Source organism: Ambystoma mexicanum, chromosome 4q, assembly GCF_040938575.1.
Source record: "Ambystoma mexicanum isolate Mex_15411 chromosome 4q, UKY_AmexF1_1, whole genome shotgun sequence".
Lineage (NCBI taxonomy): Eukaryota > Metazoa > Chordata > Amphibia > Caudata > Ambystomatidae > Ambystoma > Ambystoma mexicanum.
The window spans coordinates 681583176-681600009 of NC_090928.1; the positions used below are offsets into that span (position 1 = coordinate 681583176).

The 16834-nt window shown below is 49.6% G+C and overlaps 1 protein-coding gene across 2 annotated transcripts in view; it reads right to left on the reverse strand.

Moving 5' to 3' along the window:
- GPCPD1 (glycerophosphocholine phosphodiesterase 1) overlaps positions 1 to 16834 on the reverse strand; it is a 1217556-nt gene that overhangs the window by 491919 nt on the left and 708803 nt on the right. For both annotated transcript variants that reach the window (XM_069608267.1, XM_069608268.1), the window contains one exon: positions 11224 to 11316. In XM_069608267.1, the coding sequence (XP_069464368.1) occupies positions 11224 to 11316 (93 nt within the window). The remainder of the gene's footprint in view (positions 1 to 11223; positions 11317 to 16834) is intronic.

Here is a 16834-nt window from a genome sequence, read left to right on the forward strand (position 1 = left end):
ACCCCACTCGGAGGCACAGACGGACCAGTGGCCAGCGATTCGAGAATCGGCAACATTTTCTTCCCGAAGGAAGCCCATTCCTCCGGTGTCGCATGCTTCGTGGGGTAAGTGACCCGCCGACGGGCAGAGTCCTCGGATGAAGACAGGGAGGGCGACCGATGACGGCGCTTCCGGGAGTGCCTCGAAGAGGCAGAGGAGTGGCGAGACCGACTCCGGGACCGAGACCCACTGGACTTCCGACGACGACGACGCGGAGAGTCGCCCCTCGAGTCGTCCGGCGAATGCTCCGCAGACCTTGACTTCCGGGGCTTGGACACCTTACCTACCGATAACTTCGTCTTGCGCTCCCACAAGGCTTTCGACGTGAGCGACTGGCAGTCGACACAGTCATCCGTGGCATGGGCCTCCCTGAGGCATCAGAGGCAGGTGTCGTGCGAGTCTGTGACCGACATCTTGGACCCACAGTCCCCGCACTTCTTAAAGCCCGGATGCGGTGTGGAAGACTAGGTAGACATCTTCACGAAGAAATCGTACACAAACAGGTTCGAAGAACCGAGATGAACAACAGAAACTCCAAAGAGTCGAGGCGTACCGAGATTCACGAAGTGAACACGTTCGTGGAAAAAACGGAACTGAGACTACGGGCGTCGTGCGTCCTACTTATCACATCGGGTGACGTCAGCCGTCGGAGGAGGTCCTCGAGGACGGCGCATCGACGCAGGACGCCAAAAATTTTCCAAAGCAGCACAGCTGTGGCGATTACTGTCATAGATATGGAATACGTCGGAGGACCCAATCCCCTCGAAATTCGATTACGGTGAGTAATCTATCCCTTCTGAGGCTTGTGGATCTGCTTAGATCACATGCTCTGCATAGATTAGCAAGCAGTATCTGGAGAAGGAAGTGGGATGTGAGACGATACAGCCCCAAATAGATGTTTTAGTACCGCTTGTCACACCTGTGCATCTGCTTTAGAGGTGTCAATGCAATAATGCTGTGAGAATGTATGAATAGATTCCATGCAGCTGCTTTGCAAATGGCGTCTAGGGGTATGTTTGTAATGAAGGCTAGCATAGCTCAGGTACCTCTGGTAGAGTGAGCCCTGTGTGTGAAAGGTAAAGCTATTTTAGATAGGGAATAGCAGAGTTGTATGCATTTGACTATCCATCTGGAGATGATATATGATCGCCTTCTCTACCAGGTGCTACACATAGTACAAAACTGCCTTCCTTACATTTAAAAACTGCCTCGCGTAAATATAGTGTATGGACATTTCTTGTGGCTGAGTTTGATGGATTTTGAAAGAAGGTAGGAAGTTTGATAGATTAACATGGAACTTTTACATGAATTTAGGTTGTGTTCCGAGGACAACCTTGTCCTTATGGATTATGAAGAAATTATAAGTTACTCAGTTACTCATTGTAGTGGCTAACATACTCTTAGTCCATAGTCCTTTCCTCCATACTGTATGGGCGTCCCTTCCAAGGAATGGGAGACTTAAACCTTTTTCACCAGAAAAACCTTCTTCCCCTTTCATTTTAGAGGCGAGCGGGGCGCGGCCCATGGAGCATGCACTGCACTGACTCCGCCCTCCGGTGCCACACCTCAGTACCCATTGACAATAGATTTAACATTGCCTAATGTCACCAGTATTAGGGGGGGGGGGTTGGTGGGACGTATGGAGGAAAGGGGACTATGGAGAGCACGTTAGTCATTACGGTGAGTAACTTATAATTACTTACGTCCCGCCCCTTTTCCTCCATACTGTATGTGGGATTACAACTGATTGTAGCCCCAGGGTGGAGAGGAGACCCTCCTTAAGCAAATCGGTTCCTGAGACCCGCCTGTCCGAACGCTGCATCAGTTCTAGAGCCGGCATCCGAAATGTAATGCTTGCAGAAAGCCGAGGGAGAGGCCCAAGTGGCTGCCCTGCTTATGACTTGCCAAGGGACATGGCGCTGGAATGCGATGGCCGTTGCCTTGGCCCTAACTGCATGGGCATGCATGTTGGCCGGGAGCGGTTTGTGCTGGCCCTCATACGCTTCTTTGATGGCAGAAACCATCCAGCGGGATATGGAAGCCTTAGAGGCCGATAGCCTGGCATCGAGCCGCCAAAAGTGACAAACAGGGTGTCCAACTTGCGGAAGCCCTTGGTCCTGTCCAAGTAGAATTTTAAGGCACGCCTGACATCCAGGCAGTGCAGCACTCTCTGTGCTTCGTCCTTGGGATCTGGATAGAACGTAGGAAGAACTATTTCCTCGTTCAAGTGAAATGCAGATGGAACCTTGGGCAGAAATGACAGGTGAGTCTGCATGACTACCTGGCCCTTGTTAAAGGTGGTATATGGTTCAGAGGCGACCAGGGCCTGAATCTCGCTGACTCTGCGAGCCGAGGTAAGACCAACTAGTAAGGCCGTTTTGATGGTGACCAGCCTAATGTCCACAGACGCCATTGGCTCGAATGGCTTGTGCACCAGGGCGCCCAAGACTATATTAAGGTCCCACACAGGGTGCAGTCTCTTGACGGGCGGGTAGAGCCTAGCGAGACCAGTCAGGTGTTTGACGATAGGGTTGGAGGAGAAAAAGATGCCTTCCTCCGAGTTCCTGTAAAACCCAATGGCTGCGAGGTATGTGCAGCAGGTGTCCACCTGTACGCCCGAATGAGCGAGGTGCGCTGAAAAGGAGAGCATGTCGTCCAAATTGCAGGCCAAGGGGTCAATTCTCTTGGAGACTGCCGAGGGGCAGAACCTGGTCCATTTGCTCTTGTACTGGGCCCTGGTGGCTTTGCTCCTGGCGCCATGTATGATTTCTAGATTGGCCTGTTAGAGGCAAAGGTGCCGAAGCGTTACCTGCTCAGGTACCACGCTGTGAGGGCTAGTTTCCCTGGCGCGGGGTGGATAATCCTACCCCCCTGCTGTGCTAGAAGATGTGCTGGGCCCGTCAGGTGTATCGGAGGCACTTCAGAGAGGCTGAGGAGATCCGAAAACCATGGTCTGGCCGGCCACCATGGAGCAATCAGAATGATGAGTCGGTGCGCCTCCCTGATCTTGCAAATTACCCTGTGGATCAGGGGAGTGGGCGGAAAGGCGTAGGCTTTCATGCCGGTCCACTGGAGGTGAAATGCATCGCCCAGAGAGCCGGGGCCCTGACCCTGCCAGGATGCAAACCGGGGGCACTTCTTGTTGTGCAAGCGGCAAAGAGACCCACTTGGAGGTGACCCCACTTGTTGAAGATCTCCTGAATAACAAGGTTGTTTAGTTGCCACTCGTAATTGTCCACTCTCAGCCTGCTGAGCCTGTCCGCCTCCAGGTTGGACTCCCCCGGGAGGTTGACTGCCAAGAGGTAAATATCATTTTCCAAGGACCATTCCCACCTGCTGATCGCCAGTCTGCACAGAGGAGGGGACCTGGTGCCTCCCTGCTTGTTTACGTAGTACATTCTGGTCGAGTTGTCTGTCTGGATGAGGACAACCTTGCCCTTGAGAAGTGGCAGGAATGCTCCGAGTGCTAGCCAGATGGCATTCAGCTCCAACCAATTGATGCAGTATTCCTGCTCCTGTCGAGTCCAGGTGCTGTGGACCGAGAGATCGTCCAGGGTGGCTCCCAGCCCTCGAGAGAGGAGTCTGTGGTGATGGTGGCCTGCAGAGAAGGTGGCCGGAAAGACTTTCCCATCCGTAGGTTGAAGTCCCTGGACCACCAAGTTAGGTCCGGGGTCCAGTGTGTTCATAATGGCCTGGGAGGAGTGATGGCCCGCCTCCGCAGATGTAGCCCTGACAAGCCAGTCGTCGAGGCATGGATAGATGTGGAGGCCCTGCTCCCTGAGGAGGGCCGCTACAGCGTTCATGAGTCTAGTAAAGACCCTGGGGGCCGAATTGCGGCCAAACGGGAAGACCTTGTATTGGAACTGGTAGCCCATGATCCTGAATCGTAGGAAAGAACAATGGGGCTGCCAAATCAGGATGTGTAGGTATGCGGCCTTCAGGTCTAGGGAGCACATCCAGTCTCCCTTGTCCAAGGTCTCTGCTATAAAAGCTGGCGTAACCATCTTGAATTTTTGCAGGGGTAGGGAGAGGTTGAGGGTGGAAAGGTCCAGTTCTTCTGAATGGCGAAACCTCTGGAACTTCCTCCACTGCCTGGCTCTCTACGAGCGACTGGATCTCCGCCAAAAGTGTTGCTGTCCCAACCTGCGGGAGTGGAGGGGAGGAGGGAGGAGAGGCTGGGATGGGATGGGAAGACTGTTCCCTGTGGACACTATGGAGAGGATCCAGGGGTCTGAGAAATTCTGGTGCCAGAAATTTGCATGGAGAGCATGCCTGCCCCCCACCCTAGACACATGGACCCAAAGGGGCGTGTCATGCCTTCTTTCACTCGCAGGCTGAGGAGGGGGACTGAAAAAAAGCCCTTACTCCCCCCCCCCTTTTGTTGTTTGCGCTGGCTCCGAGACGGCGAGCGGTCTGACTGCCTGGATGTGCATTCCTGGAAGCCGCAGAACCCTCCATATGTACGACCCTTCTCTGAGCGCTGCTGAGATTGGGTGTAAGATTTGGGCGTGGTCTTTGTAAGAATGGATACAGACTTTGCCGTTTGTGAGCTGTCCTTCTTGTCCAGCTCTTCATCCATAGAGGAGTGGAAGAGGCCCCCCCCCCCCTCGAACGGTAGATCTAGAATGCGCTCCTGCACGTCCGGGTTGAATTTCGTTTGCCCGGAGCCAGGCAATGCACCTCATGTCCATGGCAATGCAGATGGCTCGGCCCGAGTTATCGACATGCACCACCATGGATTTCATGAGGTTGTCGCCACGAGCTTGGCCTCCGCTAGCCCCGCCTTAAAGAGTGATTGGCATTGGGAGGGGAGTTCCGGGAGGAAGTCCGCAATTTCCTGCCATAACTGTTGGTTGGTGGCAGCCAGCATGGCATCTGCGTTGGCCTAGCGCAGGTGCAAGGAGGCGTTGGAGTAGATCTTGCCGTAAGCCTCCAAGATCTTCTCCTCCTTGCCTAGCAGCACCACAGAGGGGGAGGCGGAGGACGACTGAGGCTTGGAGTAAAGTGATGACGCAGTGATCACAGAGGAGTGAAGCTGAGGATGGGTCGAGAGCAAGAGTGTATCTCCCTCCATCTGCCTGTATTTGGCGTCCAGCCGTCGGATGACCGGCTGGACTGAGAGGGGCTTGAGCCAACCCTTCTTGGCCACTGAGACTACATCAGTTTGCGGTGGAATCCCTGTGTTAGCAGAGGGGCGTCTTGTGAGGACTTCAGCCAGAACCCCCTCTGCCGGCTGTTCTACCTCGGGCTGAGTGAGGCCTAGTACTCTGCCAGGCCAGCAAGACATTCATAGAAGGCCCTGGCTGAGGATGGCGTGTCTGGATCTTCCTCCTCGTCTGTGTCCTGCAGATCTGGAGGATCTTGTGGAGGGGGGGAGGAGGGGGTCGATGGCACCAGAGGTTGAGGTACAGGGACCGCAGCGGAGGCTGTGGAGGCTGCGGAGGTTGCAGAGTTGGCTGTGGAACCGGAGGAGGCGGCGGCTGAACCGGGGTCCGGGAGCCCGATGGAGGCGTCTGTGGTGCCGCTAGCATGGCGGGGAGAAATTCCCTGACTGCCTCCTTGATGATTACCCTCATCTGAGGAGACCTCATGAGGCCGAGGAATTTATCGAAGAGCATCTCCTCACTGGCCGAAGAGGTGGCAGGGGGTACCGACAGGGTAGCGGGGGACTACCGGAGCCGCTGCGTACCCAGTCCGTATGGACGCATGGGAAAGCTGCCCTGCGCATAAGAAGGGTAAACTGTAGGCCACGTACCTGGTTGCGACCAGTCCCACCTTGACACTCGATCTTTGCCGAATTCATGGAATGGCGTCAGATGGGTGTTCCTGTCTGGCGTGGCAGTCATTTTGTCGAGCTGCCTGCCACGTGCCTGCAATGTCTTGCCCGGCCCGCTAGGTGCGGCCTCATCCAAGACTCACGTGTGGATCACAAGACCAACCCTGCTCCTGGGGTCTCGGCCCGGTAGGTGCGACACCCTCGACCCGGTGGTCGGTAGAGCTGCGTATAGGCACCCCCTCGGACATATTGCCGGTGTCGGGGCATAGCCCCTCAGCCATTGCGCCGGTAAAAGGGGTGTTGCCCCTCGGGTGTAGACCCAGGTACGAGAACCTTCCGGTCCCTCGACACTGCATCCGGGAGGATCCGAGGACCCCTCCACCCGAAGGCCGGAAGCTGCAGCAGCCTCGGTGCATGTGCCGGTGGAAGGACCTAGCTGGTCCCTCTCGCACGGGAGCGTCCCAGGGAAGGAGTCTCCCTTGCGGGGTGCACTGGAAAATATTGGCCCTACCTTGGGCCTGATTCGATGCATCACAAAGTTCTTGAGATCCTCTGGAGGCGAACTCTGGAAGAGCTCCCTCCAGCTGGCTAGTCTGTTCTTCAGCGCCTTCGAGGACAGCGAGTCACACGCCGAACATGATTGCCAACTGTGGTCTGGGCCAAGGCAACGTAGGCAGAGGGCGTGGGTGTCTGAAGTTGGGAAGAGCCCGTTGCAGGATGGACACCTGCTGAACCTTGTAGAAGTTGACATGTGCCGGCGAGGAGCGTGACGCCTGAGGACCGAGTACCTGAAGATAGAAAAGACAAAAAAAGACAAAGAAGAATTATCCGTGCATGAAATTACATGGCCGAAGCCAAACCCAGGAGCGCTGGTGAGTTCGTCCTGCTCCAGTCGATGCAGAAAAGCGCAGAAAAGGGGTCGGGGGTGTGGCTCCAGAGGGCGGAGTCAGGGCAGCGCATGCTCCCTGGCCGCTCCCCGTGCGCCTGTAAATTTAAAGGGGAAGAAGGTTTTTCTGGTGAAAAAGGTTCCGTCTCCCATCCCTTGGAAGGGACGCCCATACAGTATGGATGAAATGGGACAAGGCGCAAGGGTCTTGTACGGACAAAGCTTGTAGATCACTGGCTCATCTTATAGGTGATGGCTACCAGGAATGCAGTTTTGTAGGTCAAGTGTTTTAGGCTGGATTTGTGCATAGGTTCAAAGGGCAGGCCCATGAGTTTGGTGAGCACGGCATGAAGATCCCAACCCAGTTGAGGGTTAGAAATGGTAGGGTATAGCCTTTTTGCCCCTTCCATTAAGGCCTTAATGACAGGAACTTTCCACCAGGAGACCTAATTCTGTGAAGTGGTGCAAACTGAGAAAGCCGTCAGGTGTACCTTGATGGAGTTAAATGCTAGGCCGGGATCTAGTAGGTAAAGCATGTAATGCAGAATGTTGACTGGAGAACATTCAATTGGTTTTATGGATTGTGACCTCCACCAGATCACAAATCTCTTCCACTTGTTGAAGTAACAGTGTCTGGTGTTGGGTTTCTGCGTCTCTTTAAGGATATCCTTACCCCGTTGTGGAGGGTTTAAATGAGCGAACTTTAGAACTTCAGGAGCCGGGCTGCCAAGTTCAACGATTGAGGACGAGGGTGGAGAGATGCTCCCTCGTGCTGTGTTAGCATGTTGTAAGGGCATAGGAGTTTGATAGGGTTGCACATCGCCAGTTTGAGCAGATGTGGAAGCCAAGGTTGTCTCGCCCACATATGAGCAACCAGAAGGAGAGTAGCCTGTTCCTGGTGCATTTTGTGCACTATTCTGCTCAGGAGTGGTGTTGGTAGGAAAGCACAAGCAAATTTCACTGACCAGTTCATCCACAGGGCGTTCCCCTTGGACCCTGTTTGGGGAAACCTAGATCTGAAGTCTGAACACTGTGCGTTTAGGCTGGTGGTGAACAAGTCTAAGGGGGGGAACGGGGGTGCCCCCATTGGGGAAGATTCCATCTAGAATTTCTCTGTTGAGTTGCCACTCGCATTCTTCTGGTAGAGGGCATCTGCCAGAGCATGGAGTTGCCCAGGAACATGTTGAGAGGTTAGGAATATGTTCCGCCTGAGTGCCCACTTCCATATTTTCTGGGATTGCTTGGAGAGTTTGTGCCTCCCTGCTTGTTGATGTCGAACATGGCAATGGTGCTGTCTGTGAGGACTTGCACTGTTTGTCCTGTAAAATGCTGCTGAATGGCTTGCAGAGCCTTGAAAACTGCCAGAAGTTCTAAGAAATGGATGTGTCTTTGGGCTGTGGTGTGTGTCTACTGGCCATGGGCTGTGTGATGGAGGAAGTGGGCAACCCATTCGGCGAGTGAGGAGTCTGTGGTTAGGATCGCTTGTGTTGGTGGAATGCAAAAGGGTTTTCCTTTTAGCAGGTTGTCCCTGGACCAGAAGCGAAACCACCACTAGATCTTCCCACTGACCACTTGCCTGAGACCACTGTTTCGCTAACCACTCTTGCATTGGGCACATGCGCAACCAAGTGAACGCATGAGGCCATCATCCAGAGCAAGCGCATTGCTTAGCGTACAGTTATCTGGCAACCGGTTTTGTAATCAGGTCATGTTTTGTACTCTTGTTTGACGGGAAAGCCAACTCCTCTTCTGTCTTTAAGATGGCTCCAAGAAATTAGAAGTTCTGGAACCACCTTAACTTGGCATTCCAACTCATCCCACGTGTGACAGCCATAACTAGCTAGGAGGGTAGTGTTTTCTGCAGTTCTTGCTCGATAGGATGCTGAGGATACGACTTTCCTTCCAAAAGTGTAGATCTTCTTACTTTATCTGGCAGGGCTTCAGCCGATGCCAAAGGAGTCCCTGCCCTCTTCGTAGTAGTGATGACAAGTGAGGCAGGTTTGAGCTGACCTCTTGTGTACAGGGGGTCTGTAGGCACTGGCCTAAATAGGTTCTCAATACGAGGTTTCACCCTCGTGAGGTTAGGCGTAACTAAGGAAGGCTGTATAAACCTTTGGATGGATTATAACAGTGGAATGAACTAAGTGGCAGATCTCTTGTCCCTGAGAATGTCCTCCCCAAAGTCCTTGTCCCCTTTGGCCTACTGGGTGTCAATATTAAAGTGTTGGGCAGCCTTTAGCAGCAGCTTTTTGTATTGCAGTTGATCATCAACTGGGGAGTCTGCCACAGGCTGATCTTGGTGGTCAGGCGAGTGGATGACAAATGTCATTGTCGTCATCATAGTACTGATCTTGGCAATACTGACCTCCCATGTCACCATGAGAGCTGGGGTCCAGAGACCCTGAGGCATCGATAGCATAAATGTCCTGAGAGGGGTCTTGATAGAGGGAGGCTGGTGGCTCTTGGGCAGAAGTGCTGGGATGTGGTTGTCTGGCAGGGGGTTAATGTTTAGTAGCCCCTGTCTGAGAGGCGTCTAAGGGACGCAAGTTCTTCAGGGTGTCTGTCCATGAAGTCAACAAAGCATGACATCCTGTTCATAATTCTCTTGAATTGTTCAGGGGTCCACTCAGTGGAGGTTGGGAGGGGGTAGAAATGATTTGGGAGTTTGCCTGGTCCTTGTAGTGCATAGCCCCTGTGAGGGTATCTGCAGGGGAGGAGGAACCAGTATCCTGAGAGATAGCGGTGTGAAGAGGTAAATGCGTCGGGAGGATTGTTGCTATTTTCATCAGCTTCATTTTTAAAAGGGTAGCAGGGATGTGTTTATTTAATGAGCTCTTGCATCTTCGGCGTTGGTTTAGGGGACGCTGATTGATGCACCTTTCGCTGCCTGTTTTTCGCGGCGCGAAAGCAAGGCCTTTTTATGTGCAGTGTCCGATTCAGCTTTTGAGGCTAGTTTTGGAGGCCTGTCATATTGTCTTGTCTACCCCCCCAGGGGGTTCTAGATTACATCACTAGGATGAATCATTGGTGAATTGCTGCATACACCACATTTCAATATAATCAACTACATACAAAAGTTATAGTATGTCTCAACTTTGTTAGGCGGCTACCCCTCCCTGTGACCTCTGTCATGCAGCAAAAGCATAAGTGATGGCACAGAGGACAGGAAAGAGTTAGAGACTTTCTCAGCAGGCACCGTGTGGGTTTCGACGGCCGACTATTTTGTTGACGGCCGGCCATGGGTTGTGCTTTGTGTGTTTGGAGGTGTGTTTTCTAGGGCCGCCAGGTGCAATCTCCATCACAGAGCCATGGACCTGCTTAGTGGAGTTGGGGGCCCGCAAAAGGATGCAGATATTGCCCTCGCTGGATTCCCCCCGTCACATCGATGGAGGCTTCTGCCTGCATGGCATGGAAGGAACAGCGCTTGGTGCGGCGGTCTGAGGGTTTTAGGGCTTGCAATTTCTGGGTGGTCCCTAGGAAGACAATAGTTGCACACTCGATGCGTATCCTTCCACAGGAACTTCCTATGACAGGAAGAGCAGAATTTAAAAGGGTGATTTTCCACAATAAATGGAAAGGGCAGTTTGGCGACAAAAGGGAAAAATGGATGCAGCTATATGAAACCTCTCCCCACTCTCCCTACTTCAAGGGCCGAGGCCCGAAGAGACCGGTGAAGGCAGTGTCTGGTTGTTGAGTCAGTCAGGTGCCGTCGACAATGGAGCCATCCGCCGAGGGCAGTCGAGCAGTAGAATGATGCAGTGGCAACAGGCGGACGGTAAAAGATAAAAAGAGAAGCCTACCAATAAACTTTGGATAATAACGGGCATCAGCCTGAAAGGAACTCCTTAACTTGTGACCGACTACGATGGTGCAAAGAAACAATCTGAGGGACCTCCGCACGTGAAGGGCCATGGGTACAGTACACGTCACACTAAGGATAATATTACTAACACGCCATGTTGACGTCTGTTTGAGTTTCGAAAACAAATCTTGTCATACTCTGCGACTACCACTAGATGTCAGATTATGCAGAGCATGTGATGGAAGCAGATCCACAAGCCACAGAAATATATATAAACACACACACACACACACACACACACACACTGGCAAGGGGCTACAGACCATAAACATTTTTGAAAAACACAAACCGTAATGGATTTCATTTTTTCAACCTTCCCTACAACCAATCTCTGGCCTGCGTCGTTTTGACAGTGCCGAAGTTTTTCTCCCTCTGCCATTTTTGCCCACTCCTTGACCAAAACATTCCCAGAAAAAAGCAATGAGGAGCATCAAATCGAAAGAACATTGCAGTTACCTGTAAATGTAGAATAGGGATAGTATGACAGGAACACCCCTGTCAAGCACTTGTCTTTTACTTTGATAAACTTGTAATACTCTGGAAAAACCATTAGATAGCAGCCTATGGAAAGCAGATGAATCAAAACAAATACACAGGCCCCAGAAATAAATACAATTAAGGGAACCACCACACATACAACTACCACATATTTCTACATACCTTCTTCATGGACAAAAGACAGGTGAGGTCATGGTATATCACAGGTACACAATCCTTGGAGAGATGCACATCAAATTCCACAAATGCAGCCCCCTGTGGCAAAATAATGAAGATTTATTAAATTAAACTGTTACTTTACAAATTTAAGCGTTGCTGACCTAGTAAGTTTTAATGGAAACTAATCTTAAAAGTGCTACACCGTCAATGTGAAAGAGCCTACGCATGTGCGCTTCTCTCTGCGCATCAATGTTCACATCATTTTTTATGCCCAGTGGGAGGGTTCAGAGGGGCAAACATAGGTGAGGAGCAAGGGCTTTTCACAGTCTAACCAAACTCCCTCATTCTCACTCTGAAACCCTTGTGTATGAGCGCGATATAAATAAAATATCATATCATAAGGTAGCGAAGGCTGAGCAGTAAAACAGACTTAAGAGTTCTTGAGCCGGTGTGCATGTACAGTTAACAGTTGGAGACATCCAAGTTATTGAGTTCCATGCAGAAGTATACAAATATACAATTTATTAGGCCTTAACACACTTGGCAGTAAAAAAACAAATTACGTGCCTCTTAGTAATGTTGCTTCTGATGGATGTTCTGCCCAAGGATTCCTCATCCATGATATCCAATTCACAACACAGCCCTTCTTTAGGAAAATGCTTCGTCACCATAGGGCGCAGTATGGTTTAACGTCTGCTCCACCAGATGGCAAACTCGCCTGCGCCGAGCCAGGCATCTGGGCCAGTATATATCGAGGCACCCTCAGACCTCAGTTACACCCTTTTTATCTATCGAGGCACTTTGAGACCTCAGTTACACCCTTTTTCCCTAACACTCGGATGCTGGGGGACAGCTGAACTAACGGTACACTGGCTTTCTGCCAAGAGGGGCAGTTAGAGAGGGCAATGAGGAAGGTGTAGGAGGAACATTCATCAGAAGACCAAGTTACTTACCCGTGGTAATGTTCTTTGAATTTGATGTTTCTGACACGTATTCTTCATCTTTTGAAATCTCCATATCCAGCTTCAGCGGATTCAGAATTTCTTTTCCAGCAAGGGGCGGTGCACTTTGATGCCTGTCGACTCAATGTCCTTCGAGGGCCTCCATGTCGATGTCATCACTGGTATACAGCATGCGCAGCGACCGTTTGCTACAGTTCCGTTTTTATACGCATTTCCAATTTTCTCTTGAATGTACCTTACGCCAGACAGTTTACTCACCCTGAAAGTGTGTAAACTGTAATAACAAGGAAATTCTACTGCAGGGTACGCTAGGAGGGGTGATAAGGAATACGTGGGAGGAACATCCCACGTATTCCTCATCTTTTGATAGACTCCAAAATCAGTGTCTGCATTTTTGAAATAGGGAGTCAGAATTTTCAGTTTCAAATAAAAATGTAGGAGGCTTGTGTGTACAGAATGTAACAGTGCCTTCCCAAATCCACCTTCCCAGCCCTCGGAGTTCGGACTATAATGCTTTGTGAAAGTGTGGAAGGAGGACCCTGTGGCTACTGCACAAATATCCAGAATAGGGACGCCCCTCTGCAAGGCAGAGGAAGTAGCCATGCCCCTGGTCGAATGTGCTCCGAGACCCTCAGGAGGATCTTTTCCTGCTAATTTGTAGGATTCATAAATTCCTAAAATGATACACCTGGACAAGGTTTGTTTTGTGACCACCATACCCAACTTCTGGCGTGTGTAACCAACGAAAAGTTGATCATCCTGTCAACTTAGACATCCTGGATTAGTAGATGCTAAGTGCACGCCTTGGGACAAGCCTGAGTAAACTCTCATCTTCCTTTTCAGGATAGCGTGGAGGATAAAACGACAGAACTAAATGAAATTGGGCAAACATGCAAATTTAACTTTAAGGACCATTTCCTTGAATAAGGAGGCTTGCAGTTCACTCACCCTACTGGTTTATGTAAGAGCAACCAAAAGGATGGTCTTCAGTGTTAGCAATTTTGGAGGGCAGGAATAGGGACGCCCCTCTGCAAGGCAGAGGAAGTAGCCATGCCCCTGGTCGAATGTGCTCCGAGACCCTCAGGAGGATCTTTTCCTGCTAATTTGTAGGATTCAGAAATTCCTAAAATGATACACCTGGACAAGGTTTGTTTTGTGACCATCATACCCAACTTCTGGCGTGTGTAACCAACGAAAAGTTGATCATCCTGTCAACTTAGACATCCTGGATTAGTAGATGCTAAGTGCACGCCTTGGGACAAGCCTGAGTAAACTCTCATCTTCCTTTTCAGGATAGCGTGGAGGATAAAACGACAGAACTAAATGAAATTGGGCAAACATGCAAATTTAACTTTAAGGACCATTTCCTTGAATAAGGAGGCTTGCAGTTCACTCACCCTACTTGTTTATGTAAGAGCAACCAAAAGGATGGTCTTCAGTGTTAGCAATTTTGGAGGGCAGGAATGAATAGGTGTTAGGTAGAATTCTCTTTTCTGTGCTAATTCCCTTTAACCTTTGAGACGGCCAGCTCTTTTGCTGGACTTTAGGACATTTCATTTTTTATCCTGGACTCTGTTTCCTTGTTTACGGAGTCTGACACACTCCATAGGCATCTACTTTTTATATGGTAACACACTGCACTCACAGAGAAATCCTTTAGATTTCTCTTCAGGTTTAAATACCTTTTCTTGGGTGAACTATAGTTCCCAAGAAAAAGTAAAGTGAAATTGACTTTACCTTTTTTCCTAAGTAGGTCCAGCACACCCCATCTTATGTGGAGTGCTGGGGGTTACTTAAAAGCCTCTTTTCCTGCTTACTCATGTAACATTTTTTATGTTACTCTCACTACTTTAAATGGCTGGTGGCAGTGGTTTAATGTTCCTACCATTGTGCATTTTTACCGCAGGCTGAATCCTCAGCCGCAGTATAGCACCCAACTGGTGGCCATTAGGCCGGCAGCCATTTCTTGTTAGTGAGGTTTTTCTTGGGTTTTACTCTGCGTGACAAACCAGAATTAACCCTTTTGTTCGTTTTTGCCTTTGTACTGAAATCCGCCTGTTAGGGAGAATTCTCTGTTTAGGCTGAATTTCCTAACCTAGTGAGTCCCCCAGCAGCTTTGCTGGATTTCTGGAGTTTGTTTTTTTCTCCTGCCAAGAGTGAGACTCTTTTTCTCCCACTCTTGGACATGATTTATGGTGTTCCTTTGAATGTTAATGTGTTTCATGGGCTATGGGGTCTCTTACTCCATAGGGTCTCATATGTTTTTGTTTATGTGTGTTACACAGCACCCTCCGTGCAGTAAGACAGGGGTGTCATATTGACCCCCCACCATAGACTCCATACCCTGGGACTGACTACTGTCTCCCAGGGCATGTAAAGTCACCATTGGCTTTACTAGTCCCAAATTACTAACAGAACCAGTACAAACCATCATATTGTGGACGTACTGGTAGGGGCAATTCGATTGCCCCTGGGTCTGTTATTCGAGGGGGCACTGTCCCGTCCCCCCTCATCGAGTTTTGGCTAGTGGCAGTGGATACTACTTTTTATATTCAACCGCGAATATATCTCTATGGGATTTTCCGATTGTTCGAGGCTAATACTTTTTAACATAGCCTCTAACATACCGCCGGTTTATTTAATTAATATTAATGCACTGGTTGGTATTTTCTGCCAGAACTCGGTTTTAAAATGGCGTTTGTGTTCGCCTCTGCAACTCCAAACCAAAGGTCGAGCCCTTTGTTCCACTTTTTGGCAGGCTTCTCCACAGAAGCCTCCAAAAGTGGTGCCACTCTGTCTGGGTACCAGAGGGGTTGTGGGAGGGGGTTTAGGCACCCTGGACTGAGTTACCTTGGTAACTCAAGTCGCACTCTTGTGTGATTGGCCCAAGTGGTTAGCCGGCCGGCTCACCACTTAGCATGTTTGATTGGCAGCTAGGCTGAGTGAATGGGTGAAGGTGGAGTGTCTTGACAACTGGATGGAGAACCAGACCCTCCTCTAGTGAGAGAAGGTCCCCTCTTTGTGGAAGACTTATTGGAGGGCAGATGGACATGTTCAGAAGGTCCGGGGACCATGTCCACCTGGCCCAATCCAGAGCAATTAGAAACCTGGCTTTCCCGAACGTTTTCAGCCTTCTGATCACTTGAGGAATGACAGGAACAGGAAGAAACACGTACAGGAGTGGAAACTCCCAGTCCACTACAAACGCGTCCCCTAGAGCTCCTCTTGCGGAAATTCCCTGGAACAGTACAACTCGCACTTCCGGTTGATACTGGTCGCAAACGGGCGAGAATACCCTCATTGTTCTGCCATTTAAAAAGGATCTAATCCAAGTAACTGCTTCCTCAGAGAAGTGTGCTGCAGTGTTTAGATGGTTGCAGAGGATGGTGTGGTCGACTAAATCGAAGGCAGCTGAGAGATCTAGGAGAAGGAGTAGTGCTGATTTCCCGCTGTCTTTGAGCTCGTCGATTTGGGTCTTCAAATCAATTAGGCCAGTTTATGTGCCGTGCTGGTGGCGGAAACCTGACTGCCTAGCTCCTAACAGATGGTGTTGTTCCAGATGTTTTTGAATTTGAGTGTATGCTACCTTATCCAAGATTTTTTAGAAGGAAGGGCACAGTAGTAATAGGTCTATAATTAGTGGGTGTGGATGGGTCAAGGGTAGGTTTTGTTTAAGAGTGGGAGTACCCATGATTGTTTAAGGTTAGTGGGAATGATGCCCGTCGTTAAGGACGCATTAATGAGTTTGGTGATGAATGGAGATAGATCACAGGCAGCATCCTTGATAAGCTGCGCAGGGCATAGGTCTCCCTGACAATTCGAGAGTTTAAGGGACAGAATGATTCTTTCCACTTCAAGGATGGAGACCTTGGTGAAATTGAATTGCGTAGATTCGTCTCTGCTATCCTTATCAGTGGTGCTGGGAGCAGGGGGATCATTTAAGCCAATTCTTTTGCATGAAATTTTATTTTGTAGAGTGGCTATTTTATTGGTTAGGGCGAATTGGATATCCTCACAGAATTTTTTTTATCTTTCGTGCAAGTGTTGGGTGGTGCTACTGGAGTCTCTATTTCTTTACGAATGGTTAACAGTTCCTTTATGTTAGATTTGGCATTGGATATGCGTGAGTCAAAGGATGTTCGTTTCGCTAGGCAAATTTCTTTTTTGTATAGGGAGGACATTTTAGTAAGTGAGTTTATTGGCTTCAGAGGGATGTTTAAGCCAAGTAGCCTCGCAGTTTCTTTTCTGCTTTCTTAATTTTTTTAAGAGGTGTGTACCAGTTATTCAGATGGGTTTTCTGCTTACTTGGTCTTAGTTTCGCAGGTGCAATCTGATCCAAGGAAGAGTTCATGATTTTATTAAATTGGTGAAATGGTGAAATGTGCAGGGTAAGCATTGAAATGTGAATTGTACTTGTCTGCAATAAAACCAGTATATAAAAACAAATTGTTTAGAGTCTTTCATTGCATTTGGGATTTTATATGTGGACACAGGGGAGATTCATTCTCTTTGGTAATAAATGTGTCAATTTGCCCCTGCAGATAGAATAACAAACAGAATAAGCAGTGATAAAATAGGTGTGTGTGTCCTCCTTGCATGTTGTTTGGAAGGAATCTAATATAACATATAGATTACTGGAGGTCTATGAGCCA